Source organism: Urocitellus parryii, chromosome 1 (genome assembly GCF_045843805.1).
Source record: "Urocitellus parryii isolate mUroPar1 chromosome 1, mUroPar1.hap1, whole genome shotgun sequence".
NCBI classification, from domain to species: Eukaryota; Metazoa; Chordata; class Mammalia; order Rodentia; family Sciuridae; genus Urocitellus; species Urocitellus parryii.
This window is the reverse complement of record NC_135531.1, coordinates 259,734,563-259,754,364: the sequence shown is the minus strand read 5'-3', so window position 1 is coordinate 259,754,364 and position 19,802 is coordinate 259,734,563. Positions and strand designations below refer to the sequence as shown.

Genomic DNA, 19,802 nt, shown 5'->3' with positions numbered 1-19,802 from the left:
CACCTGGCAGTACAATTGTAAATATTCAACTTTTGTCTTCACACACCGCTCTCAGGATATCTTCTTTAGGATTTCCTCTGGTAGTAATGTTCACCCCATATAAGCAAGAGTATATAAACCTTATATATAAATATTCATAAGTCAGAACATGAAGCTCAATAATAACCTTAAAATGACTAAATGCTTATAAAAATTGAAATTTTGTATGTGTAATATTGATTCATGAATGTCATTGAATTTTGTCTTCAATATAATGAAACCCTCTTCATCATATATAAGTTAAATCTAAGACTCTAAAAGATAGAGAGAAAAGGCAGACAGGTTTGGGGATTTGGAATCTTAGCTATAACACCTAATGCATGTCCTGGGTTGTCTTTGTCAAATATCCTGAATTTGGAGGTGAAGAAACAGATAACTCAAAAACACCAACATGTACAGACAAAAAGAAAAAATCCCCAACAATACCTGTTGTCTCCACCCAAAGGACCAAGAAAGGGGCAGATTCACAGGAAAGAAACTTTTAAGCAATAATTGCTTTATTCTAGCCAAACACCATGAAGCAATGTGTCCCCAACTTAACCCAGTCAACAAAGGAGTGAAGAGTGCGGACTTCCTTCCTCAGCAGAATATAAAGAGGAGCACCTCATCATAAATGGTGTCAGAGAAGTTGAAGTACAGAGCTGAGCATTTATTCCAACTGGGTGGAAATGGACCAGGCAGGATTAGGGTTAAGCCTGGCTCTTGTGGTCTAGGGCAGCTGAGATTTCTGTGGCTGTGCCCATATATAAAATGGATCCCACCATTACTACTTTGGATGATCATTTTGAAGATTAGGATCCATACATGAATGAAAAATAGCAATGAGAAGAGGAATAAGGAGAAGGGAAAAGAGAAGGAGAAAACTAAAGACCAATGTATCTCTCAAAAATATATATAGGAGAAAGTCCATGACAAAGCAGCTGTACTAGTCAATAATAATTTAAAAGAATTATTCAGCATAACCAACTGGATTTATTTCATGGATATGAGGCTGAGTCAATATTTGAAAAATCAAATAATATAATATATATTATATAATATAATAATATACAAATATATATAATATATATAATTGACAATGAGGAAGAAATATATTGCCAGTGATATCAAAGTGTGAAAACCATAACATTCATTTCTATTTTAACAAAAAATCTCAAAAAAAAATATAAATGCAGGTGAAATTTCTCAGCTTGGGAAAACCATCTATAAAACTCTGGAAGCTAACCTTGTGCTTAATGATGGAAGACTGAATGCTTTACGATAGACTGGAACAAAATAAGAATGTCATCTCTCATCATTCACTCAACAAAGAATTGGATGTTCTAGAAGGCACCATAAGGAAAGAAAGCATAAACATCAAAAAGGACTAAATAAAACTGCCCCTGTTCATAGATGGCATGATTGTCCACATAAAAATTTCCAAGGAAGCCATAAAATAAATAAATGAATTTGTTATGATCACCAGATACAAGATAAAGTATAGAAAATTATCTTGTATTTTAATACTAGCAATTAATATGTAGACACAGAAATCAGAACTATAATATTATCACACTAAAATTTGAAATAATTTGGTATAAAAACAAAATATGTCTGGGTCTTGCATGCTAAAAACTTCCTAATATTGTTGAAAGAAATATGAAAAGATTGAAGCATCTGAAGAAGCATACTGCCTTCTTGGATTAGAAGACTCAAATCATAAAGATGTCAATTCTCCACAAACCAATACGAAGGTTTAGGGCAACTTCTCTAAAAATCAAGTAAGGATTTTAAGAGAGACAAGATTATCATAAAATTATAGGGAAAGGAAAACATGTTAAACTAGATGAAATGAATTTGGAAAAAAATAAAATCAAGTGGAGACATTTAGTTTACATACTTTCACCATATTACATAGCTACAGTAATTAAACCTTTGTGATACTGGTAAAGGGAGAGACACACATAAATCAATGAAAAAACAGAGAACATACAAACTAACCACAATTGAAAAATATATGTTGATTTCTGATGAAAGTGTAAAAATAATTCAACAGAAGAAAAGAAAGTCTTTAGAAAAAAATGACTCTGGAACAAGTGACTTCCCATGGGCCAAAAAATAAATCTTACCCTGATTTTGACACCTTATGTATACATTAGCAAACTATGGGCCATGAACTTAAATGTAAAATATAAAGCTATAAATCTTTCATAATAATAAAAAAGAAATAACTATAGATATAGTTTATTTGTAGAGAGCTTGCCTAGCATGTGAGAAGCCTGGCACAGATCCTTAGTACCATGAAGGAGAAAAATAAATTTAAAAAAGGAGAAATTATTTAGGATCTAGAGCTAGGTAAAGGAGAGCACCCTCTGGTAAGGAAATTTAATAAATTTACACTCATCAAAATGAAAACATTTTCTCTGAAAATTGTCCTAGTAAAGGATGAAAGTCTAAGCTTACAGATTAGGAGAAAAGATTTTGTTATCAGATAGATATACATGAATATATGGCAGATAGACCATAACAACAACAAAAAGATCTTAAATGGACAAGCACATGAAGAGAGATTCTCCAAGATTTTGGACAGAAAGAAAATAAGCATATGTAATGATGTTCAGCATTATTCCCAGTTCCCTGGAAATTCAGAAGAAGGCTGATACCACAGTCCTAGACTGGAGGCTCGACTCTGAGAATCCAAAAGATCAGGTCAAGCCGCTCACCTCAAAAAACAAACAGAAAAGGTAATGGTGAAAAGCATGAAGGAACTTTCATCAGTGTAGCTGTACCAGAAAGTCAAGGAGACCCATGTCCTTAGCCCTGTGTTTGAGATTCTGAGATTTTATAGAAAGGGAAATCAGGACAAGGGTTGGGGGGTTTATGTACCTGGGGACTTTTCCTAGCTGCCCATGAAGGTGATCTTAATCTGAGGTAGTCTGTGCATCATTGTCTAAGAATTGCAGGAGGGGCCTTGTCCTAGATAAGAAAATTCCTGTTGCCTGGAGGGTAGCTTCCCCTCTCACAAGATGTGTATCAGATCAGACCTTGTTCCTAGAATCCAAGGTGACTGGGAGCAAAGAAGATAGATAAAAAATGGAGGCAGAGATGCCAACCAAGACTTTAACTCTACTTTTAGCCACCATTGGACTTTGGAGGCTAAATCCTTATTACAAAACCATGATAAATAGTACCATAGATATCAGAATAGCTAAAACAAACAGTGATAAAGTCAGATGCCAGAGAAGATACAGAAAAATGCAATAATGTACACCTTGCCAATTGGAATGTAAAATGGTACAGCCACTCTAGAAAACAATTTATTATACTCATTATAAAATATAATAATAATAACTGAAACACTTCTACCATGTGACTAGGAATTGAGCATTTCAGGAAGAATTAAAATCATACTCACACCATGGCCTATATACTAATGTTTGTATCAACACTATTTTTAATACCTGTAAACTGGAAATGACTCAAGTGTCCTTCCACAGATGGATGGTTAAATAAAGTGTGGTGATCCAGACCATGGAATACTACTAGCAGTAAAACAGGAACATGATACTAACATACAGAACATCCTGGAGAATCTCTGGAGATGTCTGAGTGAAAAGAATTCCAATCCTTAAAAGTTACATACTGCATGGTTCCATTTATCAATATTTTTAAATGACCAAATTATAAAATTCAGAGAGGTTGAGGGGATGAGGTAGAAGTGAAGATAGGAGACAAGGCATTGTAGAGATAAACGTGCAGCAGTAGCGATTCTTGGTGTGGAGGGAATCTCTTCTGTAGTTTGACAATATCAACATCAACAACCTGGTTGTGTTATTGTACTACAGTTTTGCAAGATCGTATCATTAGGTTAAACTGAGTAAAGGTACCAAGGAATCTCTCTGTGTTGTTACTTACAACTGCACAGGAATTATCTCAGAATAAAAAAGTGCAATTAAAAATGTGTATATTACAAGCCCAAGAGATTAAATTGCACATCAAAAGTTATGTACACAGATGCCTTAAAAAAGAAAGGGAAGAAAAAATGAAATCATAAAAATTCAGTTAATAAAAAATGTAGCAGAAACATAAGAGAAAGGGAAAGAGAACAAATTAAATAAACAGAAAAAAAAGCAAGATGAATGACTCAACATTAATTAATATATTATAACAATAATTATACCAAATCGGTCTAACTCCTATTTAAAAGACAGAAATTGACAGATTGAATGTAAAAAGTGAGATACATTATTACATATTACTTTCACAGCATAAGCTTCAAACATAAAAACACAAATGGATTAAATTTGACAAGATGAAAAATATTTATGTACCATTGGAGATAAATAGATTAATAGGAACAGAACGAGAAATCAATCCACACTACAGGGACAATTAATTTTTCACAAATATGCAAAGTTACATTTACATTTGCATTTGGAAAAGAAAGGATAATTTCTTAAACAAATAGTGCTGAAAATATTGAATATCCATATAAAGAAAAGGAATAGATTCTTACTAAGTAGGTGTGATAGTAAATTTTGTCAGTTTAACTGAGGCATGAGATGCCTAGATTAGTTAAACATTATTTCTGGGTGTGTCTATGAGAATGTTTCTGGATGAAATTAGCATCTCAGTTGATAAATTTAGTGAAACAGATTGCCCTCCTTAATATGAGTAGACATCATCCAGTCCATTAAGGGCCTGCATATAATGAAAAATGGTACAGGGAGGAAGAATTCACTCTTTGACTGCTTGGGTAGAATGTTAACCTTCTTGGATTGGGACTTTTATAGTAAGTGCTCCTAGTTCCTAGCCCTTTGGACTTGGACCCAAACTTACATCGTTGTTGTTGTATCTCTGGGTTTCAGACTCAAACTGGAACTACATCCCTGGCTTCCATGTGACCCCAGTTTGCAGATGGCAGATAGTGCTACTTACCAGTTTTGATATAAAATAAGAGATCGGCTCACACAGTTATTTTATATATCTATATCTATCTATCTATATCTATATCTATATATGTAGATATCTTCTTATATAGTTTCTTTCCCTCCCCATGGTTTTTGATGATTCATCCATGTTCTGTGTATCAATACTTCATTTGTTTTTATTGAGTATATTCCATTGAACATATCAATTTTTTTCAAATCCATTTACCTATTGACAGATATTTAGACTGTTTTCCATTTTGGTCTATTAAAAATAAGTTACTACAGGGTTGGGGTTGTGGCTTAATTAAAATTGACAAGATGAAAAATATTTATGTGCCATTGGAGATAAATAAATCAATAGGAACAGAACGATCTACAGTTATTTTATATAAATATATATAATTTGTTATATTATATTGTTTTTATTTCTTTCTGGAGAACCTTGACTGCTATACTACCGTGAACAAAAATTAACTCCAAGTGGATCATATACATATTTGTAAGACCCAAAACAAGAACATTATAAAATAAAACATCAGAAAAAAATACCAAGACCCTAGGTTAGGCATATTTAAAACTTTTTAGACATGATATGAAAAGCATGATTTATAGAGATAAAATTGATAACTTGTACTTCATCAAAATTTAAAACTTCTAAAAGACAGTATTAAAATAGTGAAAAGAAAAAGCTAAAATCAGAAGAAAGTACTTATAAAATAAAAAACCTCTCAATACCAGGAAATAAGAAATCAATATAATATCAAAAATGAAGATTTGGTATCACTTCACCAAACAAGATATATGAATAGCAAATAAATACGTTAAAAGATGCTCAAAATCTTTTAATTTTTTAAAACTAATGTATTTTTTTTACTTTAATTATTTCAACATCTTTAATCATGGGTAAATGTAAATAAAAATTGCCACGATAAACTATTGCATGCCAATAAAGGAAGAGTGGATTAAAACAGTGATCATATCAAGTATTAACAAAGACATGGGAGAACTTCAGCTCTCCAGTTGTGTTCATGGTTGGTGGGAATGTAAATTGGTGCAACTACTTTGAGAGACAATTTCACAGTTTCATAAAAGTTAACCCCATATCTACCATATTATTCAACCATACTATTTCTGAATATTTACCCAATAGAAATGAATGTGGGTATCCATACCTTATATATATATATTTATAGTAACTTATTTTTTAAAAGTATGTTTAGTTATAGATGTACACAATACCTTTATTTTATTTATTTATTTTGTTATATGGTGCTGAGGATGGAACCCAGTGCCTCACATGTGCTAAGCAAGCGCTCTACCACTAAATCACAACCCCAGCCCTATAGTAGCTTTTTTTTTTTTTTTTTTTTTATTGGTTGTTCACAACATTACAAAGCTCATGACATATCATATTTCATACATTAGATTGAAGTGGCTTATGAACTCCCAATTTTACCCCAAATGCAGATTGCAGAATCACGTCGGTTACACATCCACAATTTTACATAATGCCCAATTAGTAATTGTTGTATTCTGCTACTTTTCCTATCCCCTACTATCCCCCCTCCCCTCCCCTCCCATCTTCTCTCTCTACCCCATCTATTGTAATTCATTTCTCTCCTTGTTAATTTTCCCATTCCCCTCACAACCTCTTATATGTAATATTGTATAGCAATGAGGGTCTCCCTTCATTTCCATGCAATTTCCCTTTTCTCTCCCTTTCCCTCCCATCTCATGTCTCTGTTTAATGTTAATCTTTTCTTCCTGCTCTTCCTCCCTGCTCTGTTCATAGTTGCTCTCATTATATCAAAGAAGACATTTGGTATTTGTTTTTTAGGGATTGACTAGCTTCACTAAGCATAATCTGCTCTAGTGCCATCCATTTCCCTGCAAATTCTATGATTTTGTCATTTTTTATTGCTGCATAGTACTCCATTGTGTATAGATGCCACATTTTTTTTATCCATTCATCTATTGAAGGGCCTCTGGGTTGGTTCCACAGTCTAGCTATTGTGAATTGTGCTGCTATGAACATCGATGTGGCAGCATCCCTGTAGCATGCTCTTTTAAGGTCTTCAGGGAATAGTCCGAGAAGGGCAATAGCAGGGTCAAATGGTGGTTCCATTCCCAGCTTTCCCAGGAATCTCCAAACTGCTTTCCAAATTGGCCGCACCAATTTGCAGTCCCACCAGCAATGTACAAGAGTACCCTTTTCTCCACATCCTCGCCAGCACTTGTTGTTGTTTGACTTCATAGTGGCTGCCAATCTTACTGGAGTGAGATGGTATCTTAGGGTGGTTTTGATTTGCATTTCTCTGACTGCTAGCGATGGTGAGCATTTTTTCATGTACTTGTTGATTGATTGTATATCCTCCTCTGAGAAGTGTCTGTTCAGATCCTTGGCCCATTTGTTGATTGGGTTATTTGCTATCTTATTGTCTAATTTTTTGAGTTCTTTGTATACTCTGGATATTAGGGCTCTATCTGAAGTGTGAGGAGTAAAAATTTGTTCCCAGGATGTAGGCTCCCTATTTACCTCTCTTATTGTTTCTCTTGCTGAGAAAAAACTTTTTAGTTTAAGTAAGTCCCATTTGTTGATTCTTGTTATTAACTCTTGTGCTATGGGTGTCCTATTAAGGAATTTGGAGCCCGACCCCACAATATGTAAATCATAGCCAACTTTTTCTTCTATCAGGCAAAGAGTCTCTGATTTGATATCAAGCTCCTTGATCCATTTTGAGTTAACTTTTGTGCATGGCGAGAGAAAGGGATTCAGTTTCATTTTGTTGCATATGGATTTCCAGTTTTCCCAACACCATTTGTTGAAGATGCTATCCTTCCTCCATTGCATGCATTTAGCCCCTTTATCAAATATAAGATAGTTGTAACTTTGTGGATTAGTCTCTGTGTCCTCTATTCTATACCATTGGTCCACCCGCCTGTTTTGGTACCTGTACCATGCTGTTTTGGTCACTATTGCTCTGTAATATAGTTTGAAATCTGGTATCGCTATACCACCTGATTCACACTTCCTGCTTAGAATTGCTTTTGCTATTCTGGGTCTTTTATTTTTCCATATGAATTTCATGATTGCTTTATCTATTTCTTCAAGAAATGCCGTTGGGATTTTGATTGGCATTGCATTAAACCTATAGAGAACTTTTGGTAATATCGCCATTTTGATAATGTTAGTTCGGCCTATCCATGAACAGGGTATATTTTTCCATCTTCTAAGGTCTTCTTCTACTTCTCTCTTTAGGGTTCTGTAGTTTTCATTGTATAAATCTTTCACCTCTTTTGTTAGGTTGATTCCCAAGTATTTTATTTTTTTTGAGGATATTGTGAATAGAGTGCTTTTCCTCATTTCCGTTTCAGAAGTTTTGTCGCTGGTATACAGAAATGCCTTTGATTTGTGCGTGTTGATTTTATATCCTGCCACTTTGCTGAATTCATTTATTAGTTCTAGTAGTTTCTTTGTAGATCCTTTTGGGTCTTCTAGGTATAGAATCATGTCATCTGCAAATAGTGATAATTTAAGTTCTTCTTTTCCTATTGTTATGCCTTTAATTTCCTTTGTCTAATTGCTCTGGCCAGTGTTTCGAGAACTATATTGAATAGAAGTGGTGATAGAGGGCATCCCTGTCTTGTTCCAGATTTTAGAGGGAATGCCTTTAACTTTTGTCCATTCAGAATGATGCTAGCCTGAGGCTTAGCATAGATGGCTTTAACAATGTCAAGGTAAGTTCCTGTTATCCCTAGTTTTTCTAATGTTTTGAACATAAAGGGGTGCTGTACTTTGTCGAATGCTTTCTCTGCGTCTATCGAGACGATCATATGGTTCTTATCTTTAAGTCTATTGATGTGGTGAATAATATTTATTGATTTACGTATATTGAACCATCCTTGCATCCCAGGGATGAATCCTACTTGATCATGGTGCACAATTTTTTTGATGTGTTTTTGTATTCGATTTGCCAGAATTTTATTGAGGATTTTTGCATCTAGGTTCATTAGAGATATTGGTCTGTAGTTTTCTTTCTTTGAGGTGTCTTTGTCTGGTTTCGGAATCAGGGTGATGTTGGCCTCATAGAATGAATTTGGAAGAGCTCCCTCTTTTTCTATTTCCTGAAATAACTTGAAAAGTATTGGTATTAATTCTTCTTTAAAGGTTTTGTAAAACTCCGCTGTATACCCATCTGGTCCTGGGCTTTTCTTGGTTGGTAGTCTTTTGATGGCTTCTTCAATTTCATCCATTGATATTGGTCTGTTCAAATTGTGTGTATCCTCCTGACTCAGTCTGGGCAAATCATATGACTTAAGAAATTTATCGATGTCTTCACTATCTTCTATTTTATTGGAATATAGGTTTTCAAAATAATTTCTAATTGTCTTCTGTATTTCTGTAGCATCTGTTGTGATATTGCCTTTTTCATCCCGTATGTTAGTAATTTGAGTTTTCTCTCTTCTTCTCTTTGTTAGCATGGCTAAAGGTCTGTCGATCTTATTTATTTTTTCGAAGAACCAACTTTTAGTTTTGTTAATTTTTTCAATAGTTTCTTTTGTTTCAATTTCATTGATTTCCGCTCTGATTTTAATTATTTCTTGCCTTCTGTTACATTTGCTGTTGTTTTGCTCTTCCTTTTCTAGGGCTTTGAGATGAAGTGTGAGCTCATTTATTTGTTGTTTTTTTCTTTTTTTGAGGAATGACCACCAGGCGATGAATTTTCCTCTTAAAACTGCTTTCATTGTGTCCCATAGATTCCGATATGTTGTGTCTGTATTTTCATTTATCTCTAAGAATTTTTTGATTTCCTCCTTTATGTCTTCTGTAACCCATTGATCATTCAGTAACATATTGTTCATTTTCCATGTGATGCAGGATTTTTCCTTCCTTCTTTTATCATTGATTTCCAGTTTCATTCCATTATGATCAGATAAAATGCATGGTATTATCTCCACCCCTTTATATTTACTGAGGGTTGCCCTATGGCATAATATATGGTCTATTTTTGAGAAGGATCCATGTGCTGCTGAGAAAAAAGTATATCCATTTGATGATGGTTGATATATTCTATAAATGTCAGTTAAGTCTAGGTTATTGATTGTGGTATTGAGTTCTATAGTTTCTTTATTCAACTTTTGTTTGGAGGATCTGTCCAATGGTGAGAGAGGTGTGTTGAAGTCACCCATAATTATTGTGTTTTCGTCTATTTGATTCCTGAACTTGAGGAGAATTTGTTTTATGAATATCGCAGCGCCATTATTTGGTGCATAAATATTGATAATTGTTATGTCTTGTTGGTGAATGGTTCCTTTTAACAGTATATAGTGTCCTTCTTTATCCCTTTTGATTAACTTAGTCTTGAAGTCGATTTTATTCGATATGAGGATGGCCACCCCTGCTTGCTTACGAGGACCGTGTGCGTGGTATATTTTTTCCCATCCTTTCACCTTCAGCCTGTGTATGTCTTTTCCAATCAGATGTGTCTCCTGGAGGCAGCATATTGTTGGATTTGTTTTTTTAATCCATGATACCAGCCTATGTCGCTTTATTGGAGAGTTTAAGCCATTAACATTCAGAGTTACTATTGATATATGGTTTGTACTTCCATCCATGTTTGATTATTTATCCTTTTTTAAAAAATTTTAGTTTGTTTCTCCATGATTATCTTTCCCCTCACCCTCTGTCTTTACTGAGGCACTTCCCTCTGATGGTTTTGGTTATTGTTTTTCATTTCTTCCTCATGTAGTGTTTTGCTCAAAATGCTTTGCAATGCTGGTTTTCTGGCTGCAAATTCTTTTAACTTTTGTTTATCATGAAAGATTTTTATTTCGTTGTCATACCTGAAGCTTAATTTTGCTGGATACAGAATTCTTGGTTGGCATCCATTGTCTTTCAGTGTTTGAAATACATTGTTCCATGACCTTCTTGCTTTCAGTGTCTGTGATGAAAAATCTGTTGTTAATCTTATTGGTTTACCCCTGAATGTAATTTGTCTCTTTTCTCTTGTAGCTTTTAATATTTTCTCTTTGTTCTGTATATTGGATATCTTCATAACAATGTGTCTTGGCGTTGGTCTACTGTGATTTTGTGTGCTCGGTGTCCTGAATGCATCTTCAATTTGTATATCTGTTTCCTTTTTTATTTCTGGAAAGTTTTCTGTAATTATTTCATTCAGCAGGTTACTCATTCCCTTGGTTTGAATCTCTGTACCTTCTTCTATCCCGATGACTCGTAAATTTGGTTTTTTTATGTTATCCCATAACTCTTGGATGTTTTTCTCGTGATTTTTTACCAGCCTTTCTGAGTTGGCTAGACTCTTTTCAAGATGATGTATTTTGTCTTCAGTATCTGACGTTCTGGCTTCTACTTGCTCCACTCTGTTAGTGATACTCTCAATTGAGTTTTTAATTTGGTTTATCGTTTCCTTCATTTCTAGAATTATTGTTTGATTATTTTTTATAATCTCTATCTCCTGATAAAGATGCTTAACTTCTTCTTTTATCTGTTTATGTAACTCATTCTCAATGTGTTCTTTTGCTGCTTGAATTTGCTGTCTCGTATCCTCTTTAAGGTTCCATTCCATCTGTCTAAGGTGTTCCTTGAGTTCTTTATATGAACATTTTTCCGATGACTCTAGGTCCTCCTGAATATTTAGGCTGTCCTGCATTGTTTGTACTCCTTTTCTTCCTTGCTTTTTGAAGCTGCTCATGTTACTTCTTGTTCTGTTTGACTGCTGAGTTACTGTTTACTCCTATAAATTTATTTGATGCTTGGGAGGAAAGGTATTAGAAGGGAAGGGAAGAAGTCACTAAAGAGAATGAGAGTAAGCAGGTAGAATTCAAGGAAGGGGGGATAAGATAATTGAAAAGAAATGAAAAGACAAAAGAAGAAAAAAATAGGAAATAAAAAAAGAAAAAGAAAAAAAATTATAAAAAAAGAATAAAACAAAAATTAAAATTAAAATTGGAAGAAAAAAAAATTTTTTTAAATTGTAAAAAAAAAAAAATTTAAAAAACAAGAACGAAAAATGAAAATGAAAGAAAACCCCAAATCAAAATCAAAAAAAAAAGAGAGAAAAGAAAAAAGAAAAAAAAAAAAACACTAATAAATGCAGTCTTAGATTTTGATTAACTTCTCTTCCAGTAGGTGGCGCTGTGCCCACCAGGCCAAGTTTCTCCTGTCAATACGCGGGAACCAATCAATGTGCAGCAGGTCCTCCTCCCAGACTGGGCGAGTCTCCAATCCTGAGTGCCTAGGGCCTCCTCTTGTGTCTAGTCACTTCCCCACTTTTCCTCTAGCCAGGCCCCTCTCACGGGTGCCGCTCACCACAATACTGGGTACACGCCAGGTCTGCTGCTCCCGGGAGCCCTGTTTTCATGGACGATTGGGCACACTCTCCCAGATTGCCTGTCCCTCAGACCCTAAGTTTGTGGAGCTTAGGGCTGAGAATCCTCAGCGAATTTTACTTGCCCTCCGGTAGCCACGCCCCCGGTAGCTGGTGCACCTCAGCTGTCAGCTCTGGTGGGAGTGGTAGTTCCGCGTCGCGGGTCCCTTGCCACCTCTAATTCCCTCGGTCTGGCTACCGCGCTCACAGGAGAGCTGGGAGGGGCCCTTACGGGAGAGCTGGGAGGGGCCCTTAAGGTTTCCCCGATGTGTGGAGAGGGAAGGCTAGGGGATTACACACCTGTAGCCGCAGGATTCAATGAAGTTATCTCCTCCATGTTGCGCCTTCTTGTCTTTAGTAGTAGCTTATTTTTAATAGACCAAAATGGAAAACAGTCTAAATGTCTGTCAATAGGTAAATGGATTTGAAAAAAAATGATATGTTCAATGGAATATACTCAATAAAAAATGAATGAAGTATTGATACACACAACATGGATGAATCTTCAAAAATCATGGGAGGGAAAAAACTATATAAGAAGAGATACATATTATATTATGTAAAATTCTATGAAACACAAATAGTATATGGTAACAGAAACTAAACCCCTGGTTGTCTGAGGGGGATGGGACAAAAGGGAGAGATTACATACATCATAACAAATCTTTGGGAGGTATTGGATACATTTATTATCCTTACTATGTATACATTTCATAAGTATATACACATGACAAAACTTATCAAATTGTACATTTTATACATGAGCAATGTATCATGTCATATATAACTCAGTAAAACTAAAACTGCTTTATAAAGAAATATAAATATATATATATATATATATATATGTATATATATATATATATATTCCTATCTTAAAGTGTGTGTGTGTGTGTATATATATATATATTTTTTTTTTCTCCTATCTTAAACTATACTGGCAGAGATTATTCATGTAAGCAGTTATAAAGTAAAATGTCTTATTGATATGTCTATCAGCCTTAAGAAAATATTTTACACTATTTAACATGGGCACTTCTTTAGCCCCCATGATATTAGACAAAGAAAGTAGGAACTAGGAAATTTATTTCATTATTTTAAAACCTTGTCAGCATCCAAGGTGGAAGCAGTATGCTCTCAAGAGTACATTAGAACAGCTCACTTTCACAGTTTCCAGGATATGGTCCCCTGGTTATGTTACATTAACATGTTCAGGTGCCATTTAGTTCTATTATTTTCTCCTCTTCTTACCTTCTTTGAATGCATAGTTCATTTTTTTTTACTTGTTTAATTTCTTTTTGTTTAAGATAGTATTTTTTTCTATTTTACTTCACAAATGACTTTTGCTATGAAACCTTACAGCCTATGATAAATAAAATCGGTAATCAATGGAAAGATCTTTATTTCAATGTTTTTATCTTCGTGAGAATTCATAACATTTCATAAAAACCGTATGCACTTGTGTTTCTGATGCCTAAAATCACTTTTCAGGTACCCAGAATAGAATTTGAAATCTTTATGGGCACTTCTTATTCAGCATATAGTGGCCCTTCAACAAAATTATGTTACACGATACAGATAATAATATACTGAATAAATGCCGTTCAGTATAAAGGAGAACAGAAATGGACAGCCTTAACTGCAATTTTAAAACATAGCTCCAAAAATCTTTGGCACGTCTCCCATGATAAAAAAGACATAAGATTAAAAACCCCTGTTTGTATTTTAAACTCTATACCTCCTCATGGGTAAGCCTGCAATTTTGAATATTCTTTTAAAATTATTTTTTGCATGTACTAATATCAAGGTTGATATAGTCATAAAATCTTGTATTTTAGTTCTATTCTTTCCTCCCCCGCTTACGCTCTGTGTGTGTTTTTCATTTTTTTTCTCTCTTCTTGTTTAAGTATTTTTTTAAGACAATATCTTTCTTTTTGTGTGTGTGTGTGATGTTATCTGATACAATTGAAGCATAAATACTTATTTTCTTAGTGGAGCCAACCGTTGGACTGGGAATGTTCTTGGTCTAGTCCTTACCTTGGAACCATCACCTCTCTTCCCTCTAGAATTCAAATAGATGCCTGTGTTTTGCTCAGTTTTGTATTTTATGAAAAATACAACATTGCTGTTCAAACATTAGTGAGTAGACCTCTGCAATATGGAGTAAGTGGGGATAGGCTGGGGCATGGGGATTGGAGATAAGGCAAAGTTATCTGATGCAGATCTCCTTTAAGAAGCCAATGTCTTTAAAACCATTTAAACAATCTTAGGAATACTGTAAGTTTTGACACTTTTTTGCTTTATTTACCCTTGATTTTGGTGTGCTTTGCAGCTGCTGAAGGAATGGTATGCAATCATCTATGTTCCAACGATGGCTGTTGGGGTCCTGGGCCAGACCAGTGTCTCTCATGCCGACGCTTCAGCAGGGGAAGGAGATGCATAGAGTCCTGTAACCTCTATGATGGGTAAGGAATTGCATACTGTCCTTTTTACCTCCTCAGCAGTGAGATACTGATTAGCTCAGATTTTTAAGATTTAAGAAAATGGAAAAATTTCAAAATGTGTGAAGAGATCATCAGGATTTTTCAGAAGACTTCATACTACAAAAGGGAGATAACAAACACATTTTAGGGCAAAATGGTTTTGTTTCAAATAACAAGTCCAAATATTTATATATTGAATAGTATGTGCATTTTAGAAATGTTTACTAAGGTAGATAATTTTTAATAAATTATAACAAAAAAGCACAGTTTGGAAAAATAAAGATCATTTTTTTGAAGAGGGAGATTTTTACAAAGTTTCAGGTATCAGCAATCTATTTTATTTCTGATATTTTCCAGTTATTTTTCATCCACAGTCACTGCGTAACTTTTGATTTTTTTTTCCATTCCAGTTACATACTTATTTGCATTTTAGGAAGAGTCCGTGTTCCTATGTCATTGACAACTATTTAACCCTATTTTTGTAATGTCTAGTTGGAGAGGTTTCTGAAAGTGTTCTGCCACTCTCTAGAAAACTTGAGCAACATTTTAAACTGAGTATTTTCGATTCATTCTGGTAGTGCAATAATCACATTACTAGTAATAAAACCCTAGTATATACTACATTGCCTGGCATTTCATACACTCATAAAACCACTTTATCATAATATACCATTTTATGCATCATAGTTGTCCTTCATCGGTGTGGTAATGCATTTCTTAGCACTCTCTAAGTCAAGTTTCCCCATATTCTTCAAATGAAAATGTTTTCAACAGTTTTGTAAAATACAGCTTTGAAGCTCTTCATTTCTTCTTGTGCCTCATGAATGATCTCATTTTAACAATTATTTTCATGATACCTGATAACACTATAGTTTTGCCTTGTGTATCAACAAGATAAAACTCTATTTATCATAATATTATTATAATGATATTGGTATGTTTCTTCTTTGAAAGATGACCCAAGCATATTCACTTCACAAAATTTAGAAGAAAAAGATAAAGCTTAGAATTTTAAATATAAATAACTTATATTTTTAAAAAATAATTACATAAGAACATAATTATTTTTTAAAAGTTTTTCGTTATAGATGGACACAGTATCTTTATTTTTTTTATTTATTTTTATGTGGTGCTGAGGGTAGAACCCAGTGTCTTACATGTGCTAGGCAAGCCCTCTTCCACTAAGCCACAACCCCAGTCCAAGAATGTAATTACTTTTCAGGAAAATTTCAGCTTGTAATTTTGTGAGGTACAATAACCTGGTGAATTTGAAAGTGAATTGAAAAGTATGTACTACTTGTCTCATTGAATTGTGTTCATGTTTATAAAGATTGTTATGAAAATGTATTTTCTGTACATAAAATACCTTGGATGAAATATACCTGTTTGTAGAGCAGTTGGTATCTTTAAAATGACTCATAAAGGCATTAGTTCCACTAAGTGAATGTTATATTAAAGTGTTTATTAAATTTATATGTGTAGTTCTAAGCAGGAAATATATTCTAGAAATCATTTTATCCAATAGAACAATCTTATAAATAATGAGGAACAGTATAATTAACTACTTACTAAATCATAACACTGTAGAAGAACCAAGCTAGCGCTAGAACTAGTAACACCTGATTTATCCTGTTTTCTTTCCAGAATGATGCTGTTTTTCTTACATATTTCAATTTCAACCTTGTCAGAAATATTAAATTTATAAATATGTGCTTATGTGTGTGTATGTATATATATACATACACACAATATAATATATATATATATATAATATAATATATATAAATTTGCTACATTCTACAAAACAGTAAATGGAAAACAAATAAGAAATAAAAAAATGCGGGGTCTCTAAACACTGATGAAGAGATTGATTTTGAATTTAACATTTTTCATATTTACATCAATTTAATTTTCATATTTATATTAATTCAAATCTTGGCTGTCCAATGAAGGATTTTTCCCTCTTCCCATCTTGTGACATTGGCTAGTTTCTGTCAACATTGCGTGGTTGCCTGGGTAGTTAAGGCCTTTGAGGAAGAATGAATTCAAATCTTAACTTCATTACTTCCTAATTGAAATGTTCAACCTTTGACAAACACCCTATTCATTCTAAACTTGGATTTGTTTCCTTCTTCCCTCCCTCCTCACTTCCTTTTTGAAATGGGGCCAAATTTTGTTATACAGGCTTGTCTTGAACTCCTGGTCTCAAGTGATCCCCCTGCTCAGACTCCAAAGTAGCTGGATCTACAAGCACTCACTATTGCACTTGGCTAAACTTTTTTCTTATATGAAAAATAGGAATAACAATGGAATAAGGTCTTAAGTTCCAGCAATAGAAATTATTATCGTAATTTCCTTTTGTGTCTATTTTTCTGAGCTGTTTAAATGGTTTAGTGAAATAGTCATGTTAAAAACTGCTGAAAATAATCAAATGCAATTCACATTTACCAAAATTATGGGGAGAGCATACACACACACACACACACACACACACACAATGCACACACATGCAATGTGTGCATGTGTGTCTGTGTGTGTATTAGAAGAGAACAAATCCTCAAAAGAGAATTTTTTTGAAGGGAGAAAGAAAAAATAATCAATTCCTGGCTGATTAGCATTCAAATATGGGTCATATAACTCACTGTATTTCTGTATTTCTTAACTACAATGCATAATCAATTTAGAATGAAAGAAAAAGATAATTGCAATGGTACCTAAAATTTTCCTGCCTACCTGGACACAGGGGCACACACCTGTTATCCCAGCAACTCAGGAGGGTGAAGCAGGAGAATTGCAAATTCAAGGCCAGCCTTGCTCATTTAGGAAGACCCTCAGCAACTTACAAGTCCCTGTGTCAAAATTAAAAAATAAAAATCCTGGGGAGATAGCTCAGTGGTAAAATGCCCTTGGGTTCAATCCCTCTTACCAAAAAAGTAAAAAAAAAAAAAAATTAAATTAAATTAAAACCTTTCTGTCAACTCTTCTGAAACTTTCAGATAAACACAGAAGCATTAACGATTGTACCAGTCTAAAAATCTTTGCAGGCATTTTTATTTTTAAAAATCACAACCCCTCATTGAAACAATATGTTTCTCCTTTACAGAGGATATTTAGGAAATTAAACTTAGAAAAGTTGAAGTATTTAAGTCCTAGAAATATCACTGTTAATTGTGAGTTTTAGTTTTGGAAGACTAGCATTCACTTGTGATTAAAGAATCGGTTAAGCTAACACACAAGTATTACAGCAAAAACAAGTGAAACAAACTTAGCACGCAAAGTTCATGCTCAACAGACTAATTTGTTAGGTCAAATTCAAGTGGAAGGGGAACTCTGGCAAAGTCACAGTAAAGTCACTAGGGGGCAGGGAAGGAAAAGAGCAATGGTGGCAACAGTAAAGGGTAGGATTCTTTAGGAAGGTAGAAAAGAAGAGAGCCACACAATTGTAAGTCTGTGGAAGAAAAAAGCAACAGGTTGTCTTCATGATTTTTCTGACCTGCATCTTCCTCTTCACCTCTCTGTGTGGACAAGTGGGTTTTGGAGTAGAAGAGTAAGAAAAGTATGGCCTCTGTTTGAGTAGCACAAAAATAATGTGCTTCATAACCATTTAATTTCCAAAGAAATTATTATCCAAAACCAGTAATTAGCTGGTCCCTGGCTTTGAGCTGTCATAAAATTTTACTATACAGTGTTTTTCATCTTCTTTACAGTTTAACCACTCCCTCATACCAGGTCATATGGATCTTTGTATTCTGAATGTGTCCTCTGTTGAATACTTTATATCACTCCTGTTGATGAAGCATATAAAAGAAAACTTGTTTTTATAATTAAGAGTTTAAATTTAAGAAAATTCATAAAAGGTTTGATCTATAACAAACTAATATCTCATACTTAAAATGCAAAAAGCATGTAACTGCCTATGTACACACATAATTAAACCACCTATTTATGCTATTCATTTTGAAAGCCAAACTAATTATTCAGCCTTGGAATAGATAGAGTTGTAATATAACCAACAGAAAACATTGTTCAACCTTTGGACTTCTGTTATTTATGAAGGCTTTAAGTATGCAATTGGGAAATATAATTCATCACTCTAGGAATAATATGTTTGAATTTGTCACCTAATCAATTGGTGGTTTGGAATGGTAGGTCAGGGTAAAAAGGCATGAAATAATCAATAAACACATATTAGTCAAATTTTGTTAATTACTCTAAATAACATTCAAAATTGTCCTTACCCAGTTCTTCAACCTCTTGTACATTAGTAGGAATGAGGTAGTTGGAACATATTATAGACGACTGATACCCAATTATGAAAATGAAACATTTAGAAGGGACTTTGGAAAATTTAGGTATTGATAACCATATAATACACAAATAGTCCAAAAAATTTATAAATGCAGGAAGGATGACCATCATCCCAATAGATTTCAATTAGAAAGTTTTAGGATTTAGCCATTAAACTATTTTTAAAAATTTTATACCATAAAGAATTACTTCAAAAAGAATTGAGACTGAAAAAAAATGTTGTGATATTAGATCAATAATCTAAGAAAATAAAATCCACCATAAAAGATATTTTTTTCTAATTCTCTAAGGCAGATATTTTGAAAGGAGAAAAGAAATCAAAGCGTTTTTTGAAGTTTCACCAAAAATAAATTGAAGACTCTTGGGATTTGAAGGACAAGGATGGGGAACATTTCATGTAACTTAGCAACAAGAAAAATACAATAGTTCTTTCAAAGTTTAGAAATTAAAGCTTCATCCAAGAGTAAACTTTTATATGGATACAAACAGGCATACCCTTATCTAAAAAGGTAGAAAGCGTTTTGCTGTGTCATCAGAAGAGTTACTTTTTTTTTTTTTTTCTTTTGAGAGGGCTAGAATCTGTCTCACAGGAGAGGTTTCCAGAATGAGTCTTTCATTGAATCCAATAGAGGACAAGGAGAGCCATCTGGCTGCCGTTTATCTTTTCTCCTAAT

At 33.8% G+C, this 19,802-nt stretch overlaps 1 protein-coding gene across 1 annotated transcript in view; it reads left to right on the top strand.

Moving 5' to 3' along the window:
• Window positions 1–19,802, top strand: part of Erbb4 (erb-b2 receptor tyrosine kinase 4) — a 1,044,475-nt gene that overhangs the window by 770,622 nt on the left and 254,051 nt on the right. Inside the window, exon 13 of the mRNA XM_077799365.1 lies at window positions 14,670–14,802. Coding sequence (XP_077655491.1) covers window positions 14,670–14,802 — 133 coding nt within the window. The remainder of the gene's footprint in view (window positions 1–14,669; window positions 14,803–19,802) is intronic.